At 39.8% G+C, this 16,607-nt stretch overlaps 1 protein-coding gene across 4 annotated transcripts; it reads left to right on the forward strand.

The window, feature by feature from the left end:
- Nucleotides 1–1,312: 1,312 nt before the first annotated feature.
- On the forward strand, nt 1,313–16,195 carry nexn (nexilin (F actin binding protein); the record flags this gene model as incomplete). Of its 4 annotated transcripts, none has more annotated exons than XM_084067093.1 (15): nt 1,313–1,530; nt 4,694–5,123; nt 6,274–6,471; nt 7,272–7,356; nt 7,503–7,651; nt 9,361–9,549; nt 10,003–10,191; nt 10,986–11,174; nt 11,429–11,620; nt 12,182–12,226; nt 12,826–13,023; nt 13,650–13,871; nt 13,968–14,156; nt 14,814–15,174; nt 15,327–16,195. In XM_084067093.1, the coding sequence occupies exons 2-15, from the start codon at nt 4,743–4,745 to the stop codon at nt 15,338–15,340; spliced, it is 2,601 nt and encodes an 866-aa protein (XP_083923219.1). In that variant the 5' UTR covers nt 1,313–1,530; nt 4,694–4,742. The 4 variants fall into 4 exon arrangements, with proteins under 4 accessions (XP_083923219.1, XP_083923217.1, XP_083923220.1 ...); XM_084067092.1 differs by having other exon boundaries at nt 1,317–1,530; nt 14,811–15,174; XM_084067091.1 differs by lacking the exon at nt 15,327–16,195 and having other exon boundaries at nt 1,314–1,530; nt 14,811–15,194.
- Between the last annotated feature and the right edge of the window lie 412 nt (nt 16,196–16,607).

A 16,607-nucleotide genomic window follows, 5' to 3' on the forward strand; every position in this document is an offset into this window, starting at 1 on the left:
ACTGACAAAGTGTGAATCGTTTCTATTTACACCCACTACAACTGAAAAAACATTTGTTCATCTTAGTTTAAAGGAACATTTGCCTGTAAACAATTCATCAGCGGACCTGCTATTGTGGCAGCCTTTAATGCAAGACCTACATTAAGCGTATTTCAAGAATAGCAAAAAAAAAAAAATGTATTATTATTTTGTCCAATTCGACATGCTCAAAAGGGATACCAGGTTGAAAGTCTATGTGTCATGCTTGTGTGTGTGACTGTAATAAATAAAACCCACTGTTCTGTGGGACTCTTGACATGTCGATATGCCTAGCAGGAGAAAAACAAAAGGCAACCTGGTTTCCTTTTAGATAAGCCAGGCATTCAGGCTCTGACCACCAGCAAGTGGCCTTGATAGTGTATGTCAACTTATAAAGGCATCTCTGTAAACATTAGCAGTCACCCTTAACAGTAGCTGCAAAAATGAGTGTCAAATTTCTCCTACAATTTCTGCCATTTTACTGCCTATTTGTAACCTTTTTCAAATTTATGACTTCAAAAAGTATGACTTTCATCTTCTTGATTTCTTTTTCTTATGCTGTTTTGCTGCATGCCTTTTGGTATTTTAGTGCAGTTATGATCAAATGAGAAAGGTGATATTTCATGATGTACTATAATTACTCCCCCCCCCCCCCCCTCCATCATGGGCCTGTGAAGAAATCATTATCTAGAAGACATCTGTGCAGTATAGCCTTAAGCACATTTTCTAAATATTTTCATGCAACACTGAAGAGATAATTGATTCATGAGAACAAATAATGTGAACCAAGTCAAAAGTTTAAACTAAAAACTTTTGACATGAGATGCATTGTGAGTCTTGTAGATATGCTAATTCTTTTACATTTTGAACTTCTGAAATTGGACATTGCACAATGAGTACTTTTACTTTTGGTACTTTAAGTACACTTTGATACCAATACTTTTATACTTTACTCAAGTACATTTTGAATTCCGGACTTTTACTTGTAACAAAGTATTTCTACATTGCAGCACATTGATACTTTTACTTAAGTAAAACATGGGAGTACTTTTTACCACTACTGCTAACCAGTTCATCCATTGACCACGCGCACGTCGTGCAGGGAACGATTATCGTAGGCCCTACGAAAAACCCTAGAACACACCACTGAGGAAACGTTCATTTTATAAATACTACTGTTGACTTGTTACATAAACCTGCAGCCCAGTGAGCCCATGCAGTCTGACTGATAACAGGAAAAAGGATCAAGCGTGTGTTCATGAACAGCTGAACCTGCGGCTGGTGCGCAGGGAATGTGGGAGACGGCAGAAGGAACGCTACTTTTATGGAGAGCGGTCACCGATACGTAACCTCACCCACTCCACTGTGAACAGCGCGCACGCTGTGGACGCGTCTCTGTGACTTTCCACTTTTCTGGATTGTTCTGCTTTGCACACCAGTTCACACACTATACATCAGCCTGTTCCCTACAAAGGATTCTTATGACAATAAGGAGGACGGCATCATAAAGAGGTAAGCTTATGTCATACACATTTAAAAGCTAGATAGAAGGAAAAAGGCAATAGCCTCCAAACTGCAAATCTCCAGTACACCTATAGCCTATATCTTCTATATCGGCAAGGTCAAAGTTTATGGGGGACATTATAGTGCAGTCTATTTTTTATTTTATTTTGTATAAAAACATAATTGAACCAATGGTGTTTTTTCTTGTAAAGGGCTATTATCTCATTCACCTGTCAGCCATTTGGGTGTAAATTGTTAGATCACGATTTGCATTGGTATCCTCTTAAATGTCTTGAGATAGACTAGTTGCTATACTGTGGCTATAGTATATTGACAATGTTGTAAAAGACACAATGAGTTATTAATGAAACTTTATTCAATCCACAGTTAGTCGACTATTGTAGCCCAGGCAGGCACACTGTCATGATGTCTTGTGCCAGCTGAGTACATTATGACAGCCATAAATAGAACTTCCCTTGGCAGAGCAGACATACATTTATAGGGTTAAAGATGATATGGCAGTTCAAGCTCATGTTTAAAAACATCACAATAACTGGTTTAAGACAACGGTAATGATACTACATGTGTTTTAATCATGTTAGTAGGCTCATTTGTTTTTGCAAATAGTTCTTGGAGTCAGTGGCAGATAGTTCATTGCAGTGAATGTTTAGATGCAAGTGCAGTTCATATATTGATGGAGCTAGTGTTCCCATAACATATACTGTATGTAAGTATATATTATGGTGTGGCCTATTATGTCCAATGGCCTCATGTTGTTTTAAGTACTGTTGATTTTTATTTTTTCTGTCAAGATCTACTTTTTGTAAGTTAATAATATTATTCATCAACGAGCCCCTATAGTTTGCCCCCTCTTGACCTTATTCTCAGGCAAGTATTGGAATGTCTAGATCAGCATCACATTGCGGTTGTACCACTGACACATTATAGGGAAGTCAAAGGAGGCCAGGAGACAGCTAACAGCATATTGCCATCATCCTTAAATTATGTTTTATTTTATCATCCCATCTTTAGTGATCAAATGACAAGCTAGTGGTTCTCAAACTTTTCAGGCCGCGACCCCCCAAAAGAACTATATTTGAACTGGGGACCCCCCACCCTGACAAGCACTTGGAATTGTAGGAGTTGAGGCACTACATTTAGTTTGACTCGGTTCCACAGATAAATATTTTGAAAATAGCAGATCTGCAAGCTCACAACGCCTCGCAATGTAGATCGGCTATTTTTCTTTTTTTGCCTCTTTCTTATAGCCTATTATTTGACAATTTGTCCAATGTTTGACCAGCTTTTATAGTATATGTGTTGATTACTTTAGATGCAGTACTGTTTTTTTCCCTTTTCTTTCTTTCTTATTCTTAAAAAGGTATTCGTATTAAAAAGGTCTTAAAAGTCCATACAGTAAATTGTCATTTCACTGTAATCTGGGGAGTCGGGACCCCCCAAAAAATCCTGTGGGGACCCCCCTGAGGGTCCTGACCCACAGGTTGAGAACCACTGAGCTAGGTCATCTTAGCTCAAAGGTGTAAGGACGGGTAGGGTCACTGCGGGTAACGACGACAACATTGGCAGCTAAATGCCTAAAATAAAATGCTAATTAATAATTGTCACAATTAGAACCCATTAAAGAAATCCTTGGATGAAATCACTGAACATTGGATATGGATTACTCACAGAAATACTGTGTACAGAAGTAATCTAGGTCAGTGGTTCTCAAAGTGGGGTCCCTTGGTTTCATGGAGCTAAATTATTATTGAGAACCAAATGGACCATTATACAGTAGATCCGTAACTCTGAGATTGTACAAATGGAACCCTCTCACTTTGCACACCCTCAGAGTTATGGGGGTCTGTGGACTAATTCATAACAAACTGTGGGTGAATTGAGAAGCCCTGATAAGGTAATTAATTAAATGTATTTAAAGCATATCTCTTAGAAGTCTTTCTATAGCTGAAAGTGGTCATAGGGCTCTGTGATTTATGTGTAATACACACATTGTAGTCTTGCAGCAGTTGTAGCATTATACAGTTACAATAACTGTTGTTTTCTGGATAACAACATACTGTACACTAGTCAATATAAGCCAACATGAGGCCATTCAATGGTGCTTCTGTGCATTAAAATGAACTAACCAATGATCAACACTACAGCTGTTTACTGTATTATGCCACACTGACCAGAGTTTCTAAATACATAGACATGTCTGAATGAAAGAGGTATTTCAGGGCACTGATAAACAGCAAAACATTTTGTGGTGAATGACTAACGGCCAAAACAGCCCTCTCACATTCGATTGTCTAGCTCTAAGTCTGGCCATTTTGTCAAGAGTATGTGGGGGCGACATGTGGGCCCTGTCCAACTTGAGCTCTGTCCAACTGCGTATCACCTATCAGAAATAGCCATGATCACATGTCCTGGACACTGAAGTGGGCTATAATTAGGACCCACAATGTGTTCCGTTTCAGTGTAGGGAAGTGGGGCACCCCTTTATTCCCCTGAACTCTGTAGTCAATAAGGCTATTATGTTCAGACTGGCATCCCAAATCAGTTTTTTTGGGCTATCTAGATTGGATTCAGATTGTTTTTTATCAAGTCAGTGACTTGATTTGATGGTGTACAATACATAACAATATTCATACAGACGTACGTACAAACCCCAACATCTGAACATTTGTTACTCGAAGTATACCTGGAATAGAAAGTAGCTACTACTGTACATCAGTTGTTCTCAAATTATCCTTGGTCCTTGAGGGGGTCCCTAGGATAATATGTTAATTTAGCATCAAAATCAATTTAACCACTTTTACCCTATATACATTGGCTATTTGAAAATAGCCGATCTACAAGCTCACAATGTGCCGCATTGCAACCCGTTGTGAGCTTGATCAGCTATTTAAAAAAAAGTCTTGCATGGTAGTTCCCTGGCACAAAATATTTTCAGATGGGAGTCTGTCCTTAACATGAAAATGTTTTTTGAAACACTGCTGTACATGACAGAAAAGTAATTATGGGTTCTGCCATTAAAGCTCTATCCAAATCTCAGCTGCATTATCATTTGGTGTTTGTCTGACGTTAAAATGTGTCTTTTAACATGTAGGATCTGAAGTGAGAAGATAACTGCTAACTGATACTTGATACATTTCTCTTTTCTTTGCAGGTAACATTTAAAGTGGGCCTGTCTGTCAGCTTGTCACTGTGGCACAAAGATGACTGAGGTTGCACAGGTTATGGCTGATGTCACACACGACACGGACAATATCACCAATGAACATGACGATGACATAGATGATGTGGAAAACAAGGAAGAGGAGGACCCCATGCTTGATGAAGGTGATGAAACACATAATGACGAGGAAGAGGAGTGCGCTGATGAAGGTGATGACACACATAATGACGAGGAAGAGGAGCGCGGTGATGCTGAGACCGACAACACACACAAAGTGAACGGTATGGAACACAAAGACAATGACACAGCCGATGAGAAAAAGGAGGATTCACAAGCAGTAAATGGTGACACAGAGAAGACGGAAGAAACAGAGCCTGATGCAAGTGAACAGAACATTTCTGATGTGGCTCAGAAGCAAGAGGTAAGACCTTCATGAACAAGTACATGTCATTTACCCATGTACATATATAATGTATTATTATTATTATTATTATTATATTTCTCTAGAGAGGTAAGAGTGCAGGGCCTCGTTTACAATGCAGGAAGCTGCAGCATCCATGAAGTAGCTTGGGGTTCAGTGCCTTGCTCAAGGGCAACCTTGGCAGTTTAATTTGTGGTAAAAAGAAAAGAGTCTGCACACTGTAAAATAACTTGCTCTTCAGAAGGCCATTCTGAAGAAGACCTTGTGTTGGTTGAAAACGACTGACTGTAAGCAAGTTATTTTACAATGTGCGGACTCTATTTTCTTACAATTTGTAAATTAAAAAAAATAATAATCTTACTATATTCTTTGATCAGTTTATCCTGCACCAGTTTTTTTTTGTGGAGGATGTGCAAGCTCTTTTCCTTTTGATAGTTAAATGTGTGGACCATAGCTACCCACCCAACATGTGTAGTGTATGGATCTAACTGAACCTTGACTTGACTTTTCAAGCAAATTGTTTTCAAGCAAATACTGTATCATGCAAAAGTGTTTGCATGATACAATTCTCCATATTATTCAAAACTGTTTACCGTCCACCATTTTTCCCCCTCACTGCAAAATGTCATCACATTCAATGTTCTGTCTCATCATCAGTGGTGTAAAGTATTTACAATTTTCAGTACTTTTACTTCTACTCCACAACATCTCAGGGGCAAATAAACGTTTTCTCCACTACGATTATTTGAAAACTTTAGTTACTAGTTACTTTGTAGATTTTGATTATAATTACAAAACATACATTGCCCTATACATTTCGGCCATTTGAAAATAGCCGATCTATAAGCTCACAATGCGTCATGATGTCACGCATCGTGAGCTTGTAGATCTGCTATTTTCAAAAGATTTTTTATACATTTGAAAACTTATGAAATGGGCCATTCTGCATAATGAGTACTTCGTATTTTTGGTACTTTAAGTACATTTTTATACCAATACTTATGTACTTTTACTCAAGTACATTTTGAATTCTTGGGTGTTACTTGTTACAGAGTATTTCTACATTGCAGTATTGATACTTTTACTTAAGTAAAAAAAAAACATTGTACCTTTTCCCACCACTGTCTCATCATTCTGATTTGACCAACAGAAACTCCTCCTCCGGTCCAGGAAGCCAGTGGCCAGGAGCTACGTACCCAAGGACAAGGACAAAGGAGAGGTCAAGAACAAGTTTGAGGCCATGCAGAAAGCCAGGGAGGAGCGTAGCAGGAACAGGACCACCGAGGAGAACAAGAAGAGAAAGGAGCAGTTCACCAAGGAGAGAGCCTATCTCGTCAGGAAGCAGCAGGTCAAAGACAGATAACCCCCCCACTAACCGTCCACTGTGACCTGCATGGCATGATGAGGCATGACCAGGTGACAACGCTTGTGGTTTGTGTGACAATTCACCACATTATACAGAACAACACCAACATCAATCACAGATCATTTTAAAGCTACGATCTGTGAGTTTCGCGTCCGTTGACTCCCTCTCTCGACAGAGAGAAGTAATTGCAACGATGTAAAGATGAAAGATAAAACTATAATAAAGATTGACATTGTCAATACTCATACAGATTGGTTAAAATAGATAAGTCCCAGATTGTAGTTTTAAATAATTTACTAATTGATTATTTTAATGAATGATTTCTTTGATTATTAAATTTACAGAAAATACTCTATGAGTAATGGTTTGTGCTTCATAAATGAACAAAAATAAATAATAACACAATTAATATGGACACTGACACTGAAAGAAACATGAAAGCAGGTACAACTTGATTGGTTGTAGAAGACAAACTCTGCAATAAAACCTTGGTGAAATACGGTGATAGTGTGATGCGAGTGGATTACCAGTGACATACAGAGAGAACAGCCTCCCAGTTCACAGCCGTACTGTATCTCTACAGGAAGGGACACCTGCGCTGATCTCCCTTCCTTGCCAACATGGGATGCTCCAATCAGAGGCTCATCCGTGGGTCACATGACACAGTTATTAACAGGGATTAGGTCCCTGTTCTTGCTGGGACCAGCATGGCTCCTGAGGTGCAAAGCAGATGATCCTAGCTAAACCATTGCCTCACGTACTCTCTGTCTGGTCAACCGCAGATAAAAGAACTCCTAGCCTCCAGCGATGAGGAAGAGGAGGTGAAGCCAGCCAAGGTAGAAAAGTCCTACGTCCCCAAGATCACAGGTATGACATGTGGGTGAATGGGAGGAGTGGAGTCGGTGATAAAGAGGGGTGTCCAGCTGGCCATTTGGTTAAAGAAGTGTAGGGAGTGGTTCACAGCTTACCTCTTGTGTTGTGCTCTTCGCTCCTCTATATCTGGGATCCCTCAGGAAGTGTAAAGGGGAAATTCGCAGAAATGGAGAAGCAGAGACAAGAAAAGGAGAGGAAGAAGGCGGGCGACGAGAGGAAGAGGAGGGTTGCCCAGGATACCAGTGAAAAGGCCAAGATTCAGATAGAACTGGCAAAGAAAGCTGCTGAGGTATGTAAACATGAGGGGATTCCTTTGATATGGAGCCACATGTGAAATGTGCTGGTCAACATTATTTAGCTATAGTACCCCACTGGAGGGAATGGCTTCCAATCATCTGTAATCATTCAGGTAATCCTCAGCTGCTACCCGGATGAGTTATTTTAAGTGCCATTTGAAAGCCAAACAGAATGGGAACAACATGGGAACTTTTGCTTTCATAGCAGTTGCTTTCATAGCAGCATAGAGCCTTTGGGGATTTTAAGACAGATAGCGTAAATGTCTTTTTACTGGATATGACACTCCACATCAACAGCATAGGTTAAGACAAGGTTTGTGCGTTTAGGCTAATTATACCATTAGTCAGAGTAGTTCCTGGGAATGTGTAAATGTTATGTAATGATGCTTGTTCCAGATAAGCAATTATAGGCTTTTAGCCTACTAGCACTAATTCTGGTGTTGCTCAAAGTAATCACAGTTCAGTGAGCTAAATATTCAACTGTGTATAGCCTACATGTATTATTACAACACTCTAACAATGTTAAACTGTTTTTTATCCAGCATTTCATTTGTACTAATACCAGTGCAGTGTTAACCAAAGTCAACAATACTGTAGAGACAACATCATAAAAGTTAGATTAAAGTATGTATTATACTGTAAAGCATTTAGGATGATTGATTAAGTGAGCAGCAATTAGGATAGATCATGCTACTGTATAAAACATTGTCAACAATGCTAGTCCTCATGCTGGTGGATTCACTACAGGTCATAAACTTAAGGTATTACAGTGAGATAGCCAGAAGCCAATCATTATTATTATAGTCTCCCGTAATCATTTATGCCTGAAAATATGACTTAATCAATATAAGAAATGCAGTGTTACTCTAAAACTGTAACCATGTACCGGTATTTACAGTACAATAGTGATATTACTCAATGCTTTCCATGTTGCCCAGGATTTTTCAGTTCATCTTCAATAGAGAGGGAGAGAATGGAATAGTATATTTTATTATGTGTTATATCCTGTATATTTATGTATTGCTACTGTATATATATATACTATATTTATTCATTATTTGTTTTGAAAAGGCACTGACTCAAGTGATCTTGAAACAACTGGGCCAATCTACTTATATTGCTGCCTGGACCACAGACACTGCCAGGTGTAGACAGCATGTGACTGGCAAATGTTTCCCACACCCCACAGTGACTAATTTAGCTCCTGTCCCCTTCCTCACTATGACTGACTTAGAACTTCCTATCTTAGCCTCACACTTGCACTCATAGACTTACGACCTGCTGCAAATGGTGACCATTAGAACCAAAGAGCCCCTCCCCCCTCCTGCAACCCAATGTCCTCTTATCTTCAGTCTGAGGGTGTTTGGGGTTGTTTGTTAAGTGACCTACATTCAATGTATTTTTCCCTTTGTCTGGGTGTCAGACTGACCCTAACCATAACCCATGGAGATGTTTAATGTGAAAAATCTGAACACTCTTCCACTGTCTTTTCAACACTGCATTGAGAACATTCTGGGAACAACGGTAGCATGTTTTGCCACGACATATTCACCTTTTAATGGATCCACTCTGAGATGATGCTTAAAGTCGCAAGCTAGGAAAGTGATACTACCAGATAGGAAAAATAAGCAAAACGAAGCAATGAAAAACACAAATAAACAAAACTCTCTGTGTATGTATAATCTCTTAAAATACCTTCTAGGATGGAGATGATAGTATGCTGATACGGGTGGTGCCAGGGAAAGCTTCACGAACTCCAGGCAGAATCAAGGTAAACTTTGAAGACCTGGAGAAGAGTCGTGAGGATGGCCTGAAGAAGAAGGCAGAAGAGGAGAAGAAGAAACGGTACGCTGAAATCAAGGAAGCCAAGCGGAGCTCAGTCGCTCTACAGGTGAGCCCAGGAGTGTCCATTTCCATACACCCATTGTTTATGGAGTAAACAATTACTTTCTGAATTCCATGTCTCGGTTTCTCTAATATATTGAGGATTATGAGGGTGTTATTCTCTAGGGCCGGGTGGGTGAGTTTGGGACGATTCCCCTTCTCTGGGATTTAAATCCACATCTTTGGTAATTTATTTTCACCTCCAATTACATTTCTAAATGGAATTCTAATAACATTCCACTCTCTATTCTTTTTCATGAATCACACCCTGATTATAAGATATATCATTCTCATCATAATTGTTTAGTTTTCTTCAAATTATTTTGTTGTTAAGGCTATATAGATACTGTAGAAGATGTCCTCTAGAGTCTAGACATGTTTGCACCATTATTTCTAAGACAAATAATGTGCTACTGGGCTGTTAGATTTAAATTCATTGTTTCTCCTCGTCTGCTTTCAGGATGATGATGATGATGAAGAAGACATGAAACCCACAGAGAGGGAGCAGGTGACTCCTGGAAAGTTGAAGCTGTCGTTTGAGGATCTGGAGAAGGACAGACAGGAGCAGAGGAAGAAGAAGGCTGAGGAGGAATCCAAACGCCGTCTGCGGGACGAGAAAAAATCATTTGATGAGGCCAAGCTTGAAATGGTGACGCACCTGGGCATTTCTTTACACATCCCAATGTGATGCACTTCAGCTGTGTGTTCATCTCTATGGTTGATCCATGCTTTCAGATTCTAAAAGTTAGGAGCAATCACAATTTACAATTTATGCATTTAGAAGACGCTCTTATCCAGAGTAAATGGGATGAACCCTTGTCAACTAACGCCAGGGTAATGTAAATAGCATGCAAAGAAAACAATGAAGTGCTACAAAGTAACTAGGATACTAAGTAAACATCAAACCTAGCATCTGTCTAAACAACATCTAAATAAGAAGAGTCTAGGTAAAGCATTTGCCACGGTGTCGTAGGGCAGTGGTTCTCAACCTGTGGGTCAGGACCCCCAGGGGGGGTCCCCACATGATTTCGGGGGGTCCCCAGATGACAGTGAAATGACAATTTAAGGACTTTTAGGACTTAAAAAAAAAAGGGGAAAAAGGAAAAATAGCTTGTAGATCTGCTATTTTCACAATATGTATCTGTGGAACCTAGTCAAACTAAATTGGATGCCTCAACTCCTACATTCCAAGTACTTGTCAGGGTGGGGGGTCCCCAGTTCAAATATAATAATTTTGGAGGTCGCGGCCTGAAAAGGTTGAGAACCACTTCACTGTCGTAGGGAAGGAAGGGACAGATGTCCTGTGTTAGTTTATCTAAGTTAAGGGAAGGGGTGTAGGGTTGGATCATGTCCTGATGGTAAAGGCCTTGTCGGCCATCACCAGTGAGGCAGGACCGCAGTATAACGTAGGTTTTGTATATTCTTTGTTGTTATTCCTCTCAGGCTGAAGATGAGGAGGATACTCAGGAAGGTCTGGAGGAGAAGGACGATATCCGACCTGGAAAACTGCAGCTGAGCTTCGAGGAGTTGGAGAGACAAAGGGTAGAAGGGGTGCGTAAGAAGGCAGAAGAGGGGTACAAGAGACGGATGGAGGAGGAGAGACGAGCCTTCGCAGAAGCCAGGAAGAGCATGGTCAATATACTTTCACTTTGTTTTATTATTATTCAGATTTTTAAAGCTGTAAGACATTACATGTAAATAATTGTCATCGTTCACCCCCATCATTTATATAATACTTATGCACTATTTAGGTGATTATACAGGATTTTTATTGAGCGATGCCATTGTGTGACGAAACCTTAGATGCAAAAAAAAGTTTATGCTGACATGTAATTATTGTACTTATCGTACGATCCAAAGCTTAGCATTTATACTCTTCTACTCAGCTGGTGGATGAAGACGATGAGGTGTTCATGGCCTTGGTGAACCTGGAGGGCAATAAACCAGGGAAGCTGTGCGCCAGCTTCGAGGAGATGGGGCGCCAAAGAAGGGAGGAGGTGCATAGGAGGGCAGAGGAGGGGGCGAAGAAGAGACTAGAGGAGGAGAAGAAGCTGTTCGCAGAGGCCCGCAAGAACATGGCAAGTCTGCAGGACAAACTGCACAGGAAAGATCTGCATGGATATAATACTGACACAGCTCATTTAATCATAGCATGTTCTACTAAAGGCTCCAGTGTGTTCTATTATTCTTCATAGAACATCATGAACAAATAGCGTTCATGATGCTGCTCAATGTCTGGCATGCCACTTTGTTGTTGTCCTTGAGTACTTGTCATCAGATTTACAGAAACCTTTCAGTATGGGTTTCAGCACATTGCCATGAGTCAAACAATCATCTTTACTTGCAGCATGAGACAGCATAGAACATATCAATAACATTTGGAAATGATTCCACATAAATGCTTTCCTTGTCCAGGGCCGTTTTAGAATGCCAGGGGGTCAACATAATACACATTATTTGCCTACTCAAAATTAACACAAACATTAACATTTGATAAAATAAACAACCAAAATTGTTATCTTTAATTCTGGATTCCTAATTGGACATGGATTAATGGTATCTGTTTATGTACAGTATATTATTCTGATATAAATGGCACACCTGCAATGCTGATCCCTTTTCCAAATTAATTCTTGAAGAGCCCTGGACTGGATCAGGAAAGTTCTGCATATGACGATGGAGAAGTAAGATATTCTTAATTTCAAAAGCCTTTTGTATTTACAATATGGTGACTGACGGGAATCATTTTGTCCATATGCTGCTGTTATATTCAATGTAAGTACAATTGTCAGAACCATCCAGAGGATAATATTGCTGATTTGCTGTGATTTGAGTGCAGTCTTTGAAGTGTGTGCACAAGGGTGCGTTATTATTTTATTTTGTTTTAAACGTTGAAATGATCTTCTAGGGTTAGAAGGTTATGTTAGACTTGGTGAGTTGAACTCTTATGGCCTATAATAGAATGCGGCCAATAGACAATTTGATGTTTGCTTGCTTATGTTGCAAGTTGCTGATTGTTGTGGCTATTTTATAAATTGAAGCCAATACTGAAATTAGACATCAACCCTATACTGAAATAGCCTAATTAGTGTTAGGTCTGTGATGTAAGACCTGATCTATGATTTAGTGATTCTGATGTGTGCTCGGCCCAAACATTTTTTTTTTTTAATTTGTGTTGAGTGATACATCACACGCCACTTTGGCACTGAAGCATAAATAAAGCTTGATTTAGTCAGATCACCCCCTTACACAGTTGTCCATCTTTGTACATGTGCCACAACAGGCACCAGAGGAGGAAGAAGCTGGCATGGTCAGAAGTGAGTCTCAGGACGCTTTAAACCCAAGAAAACTGGAAATCAACTTTGAAGAGCTGCTGAAGCACAAGGAGGAAGCCGAGAGGAAACGCAAGGTGGAGGAGCGCAAAAAGAAGATGGAGCAGGAGAAGCAGGAGTTTGAACAGCTTAGACAAGAGATGGGAGAGGTCAGTCTGAAAGACGTGGTAGTGAATTTATTTGTGTATCAATATATTGTGTTTATGTTTACTCCTCACTATTAGTTGAAAAGAAGCAGCTGGTGACACTATGTGTATCAGAGGAGACCCGTGGTCATCCACAGCCAGTGGTTCTCAACCTGTGGGTGGGGATCCCCAGGGGGGTCCCCACATGATTTTGGGGGGTCCCCAGATGACGTGAAGAGAAGTGACAATTTAAGGACTTTTAGACCTTTTCAACACCTCAAAAAAAGAAAATAGACCATTACTGCATCAAAAGTAATCAACAAACTATACTATAAAAACTGGTAGTAGATCGCCTATTTTCACAACATTTAGTCCAACAAAATGTAATGCCTCAATTCCTACAATTCCAAGTGCTTGTCAGGGTGGTTCAAATATGATTATTTTGGGGGGTCGTGGCCTGAAAAGGTTGTGAACCATTGATCACACTCTCCCTTGGCCAACTGGGGCTTAGCAGTGTTGTAGTACTGTATAGATCATTGTTCAAGGAAAATGTGTAACTACTAACGTTCACAGGACATTCAGGACAGAGGTGTTATTTTTCTAGTGAAACCATCTATTCTATAATATTTAAATCTGGTTCATTCTTCTAGGATGAGGTGAATGAGACCTCTGATACAGTGAGCAAAGAATACCAAGAGCTGACCAAGCTCAAGAGAACCGGTTCCATCCAGGCCAAGAATCTCAAGTCCAAGTTTGAGAAGATCAAGCAGCTGACTGATGAGGACATTCAGAAAAAGATTGATGAGGAACGAGCAAGGAGGAAGGCCGTTGATGATGAGATCAAAGAGAGAGAAACAGGGAGATTCCAGGAGGTAAGAGCGCTAGCGTACCTACTGAAACATGAGAATATGAGTGGGTTATTTCAGTGTTTCTCATTGAAAAGATTGTTTTTTTGCCCATCTGTTTAGGAGGATGAGGAAGACGAAACGAGTCCGATGAAGCCTGAGGAGACACCGTTCAAACAGAAGGTGGACATGCGTGCACGGTTCGAACAAATGGCCAAAGCCAGGGAGGAGAAAGAGAAGAAGAAGGTGGAGGAGCAGAAGCTGCAGAGGATGCAGTTTGAGCAGCAAGAGATTGACGCCGCCCTCCAAAAGGTAAATCTCCCTGGGCATTTTTACTTCTGTTAAAGGACAATATTGGTGTTATTGCATGTTTAGCCCATTGAATATAAATAATGTCTAGCTACGTTAGATTTTGGAATAATTACCCAATTTCATTATTTTGCTTAATTAAACCTTTGAGGTGATAAACCACCTTCAAATGGTCTGTTACTCCGGCTGATAGTTCTGTTGCCATATAAGAAGTCATTTGAATCTTTTCTTCAGGGACTATTTATTTTAGTTTTCAACTGCATTAAAACACAGTAGCATAACGTGTACAAAAATAAAATAGAATTCACTGTGTTGGATGGATTACCTATTTCAAGCAAAGCTCAGAAATTGCTGCTAGTCAAAAACCCTTTCAAAAACAGAAACACACACACACACACACACACACACACACGCCAAGTTTTCTTCCCCCTGAACACATCTTTTAATGGAAGTGCTGCGTATGCTAGTAACGCCAGCAACATGATGAGGCACTGAATATCTATTCTGCGCTGAGCAGAGAAATGTTCAACTCAAGTGAAAAAGCTCACCTTGGTGGACACAGCCTATGAGTTGTTGGCTTAGGTTTTCCTGGATCTTAGTTAGTTTGTGTGACTGATGTTTGTTACTGTGTTATTTGTATACATTTTTTTAATTCAGAAGACTGAGGAGGATGAAGAAGACGGAAGCATTATCAACGGCTCTTCTGCAGCCTTCGATGACGAGGAAGATCACGGCAGGTCGGGGGCCCCGTGGTTTAAAAAGCCACTCAAGAACCAGTCGGTGGTGGACTCAGAACCTGTCCGGTTCACCGTCAAGATCACCGGGGAGCCCAAGCCAGAGGTAACCTGGTGGTTTGAAGGCGAGACGCTTCAGGACTGTGAGGACTATCAGTACATAGAGAGAGGAGAGACTTACTGCCTCTACCTACCCGAGACCTTCCCAGAGGACGAGGGAGAGTATATGTGCAAGGCCGTCAACAGCAGAGGGACAGCGGCCAGTACCTGTATCCTCACAATAGAAAGTAAGAGCACCTTGGTGTGATTGCATGCCTCCATGATACACTAACCCGGTTTCTGAACTCTCTATCAGAAGTGGATTGCATGCTCCTCTTCCTCATGGACTTGGACGGAGAGGCACCTGTGAGTAACCTCTCTCATGTTTCTTTTTTTGCAGCTGATGACTACTGATGCCCTCTCGCACCTCATTCTGGAAACTTTCCCTGTTGTCTCTCACTCCTTTTGTAAAATTTTGTCCCTTGCCGTAGGGCCAAACAGTGGAGGGAAGAAAATATGCTTGGCATTCCTAAGGGAGGGAAACACAACACAAAAAATATGCAAGATGTTGTTTACATATTGCTTATCTGTAAAACTGCACTCCCCGCTAGAGTAGAAAGAAACTTGTGCCAAAAAACGACATTATTATTATTATTATTATTATTATTGTGTTATTGTTCCTTTCCTACTGTAGGGCTGCACAACATTTCAGAACTGTCCTTGTTTTATGATGCTAGCTCCTCATGACACATGTGATACCAACGGTTCTTTAACACAAAATGTATACGGTACAAAAATCTGCTCCCGTTCTAACAAGCTAGCAGTATACTCTGTTGTCAGTATCATATTGTTTATTATTGTGACAACCCCATGATGCTGGCTATCATCATGACATTTGTCGGCAAGTTACAGAATTTCTCTCATGGCGAATGTCATAACTGCAGGAACAAAACTATGTGAAATCACATCTAACACACTGTCAACAACATAAAGTTCCGAAATTTGAAACTCTCATTACAGGTTTCTTTTCATGCATTATCAAAAATTGTATTCTAATGAACACTTTGATTTAATTTTTATGTCCCCAAACTTATTTTTCTTTTAATTTTGAGTTTAATTAAGCTCTTGTTACAGTTGTGATATGTAATGGAGAGACTATACGTTATTTTATGGTTTGATAATAGAAAGTTGTTAGGTTAGCTTGAATAGGCTATTTGTGATATGTTAAATAAGTAAATAAAAACCTTTTAATAAAACATACAAAAACTCTGTGTAAATGTCTTTACTGCGTCTAGTAGAACCAACTATCTAATATCAACATATTTGGATACTCACTCATATCTGCAATAAATGTATTTTACTATTTTCTATGTATGTATTCATTCATTCATTAATTGAATCAATCAATCAATCAATCAATCAATCAATCAAAATTCATTCATATTTCTTATACATTTCTTCTTGGTACAGTTACGGTACTGTTGATAATGTAACTGCATCTATTAATTTGTACATATTTTGTTTTAAGCATCCTGATGTCACTTTATAATTGTATTGTTGTGTTTCCTCTGCTTGATGTTTTGTGTAAAGCAAAAGCACATTGAATTGCCTTGTTGTTGAAATGTGCTATACAAATAAAATTGCCATGCCTTGCCTTGCCTTACAAGGTGGTGACGTTTCA

The sequence above is a fragment of the Gymnoscopelus microlampas genome, assembly GCF_963454915.1.
Source record: "Gymnoscopelus microlampas genome assembly, chromosome: 9".
NCBI lineage: Eukaryota > Metazoa > Chordata > Actinopteri > Myctophiformes > Myctophidae > Gymnoscopelus > Gymnoscopelus microlampas.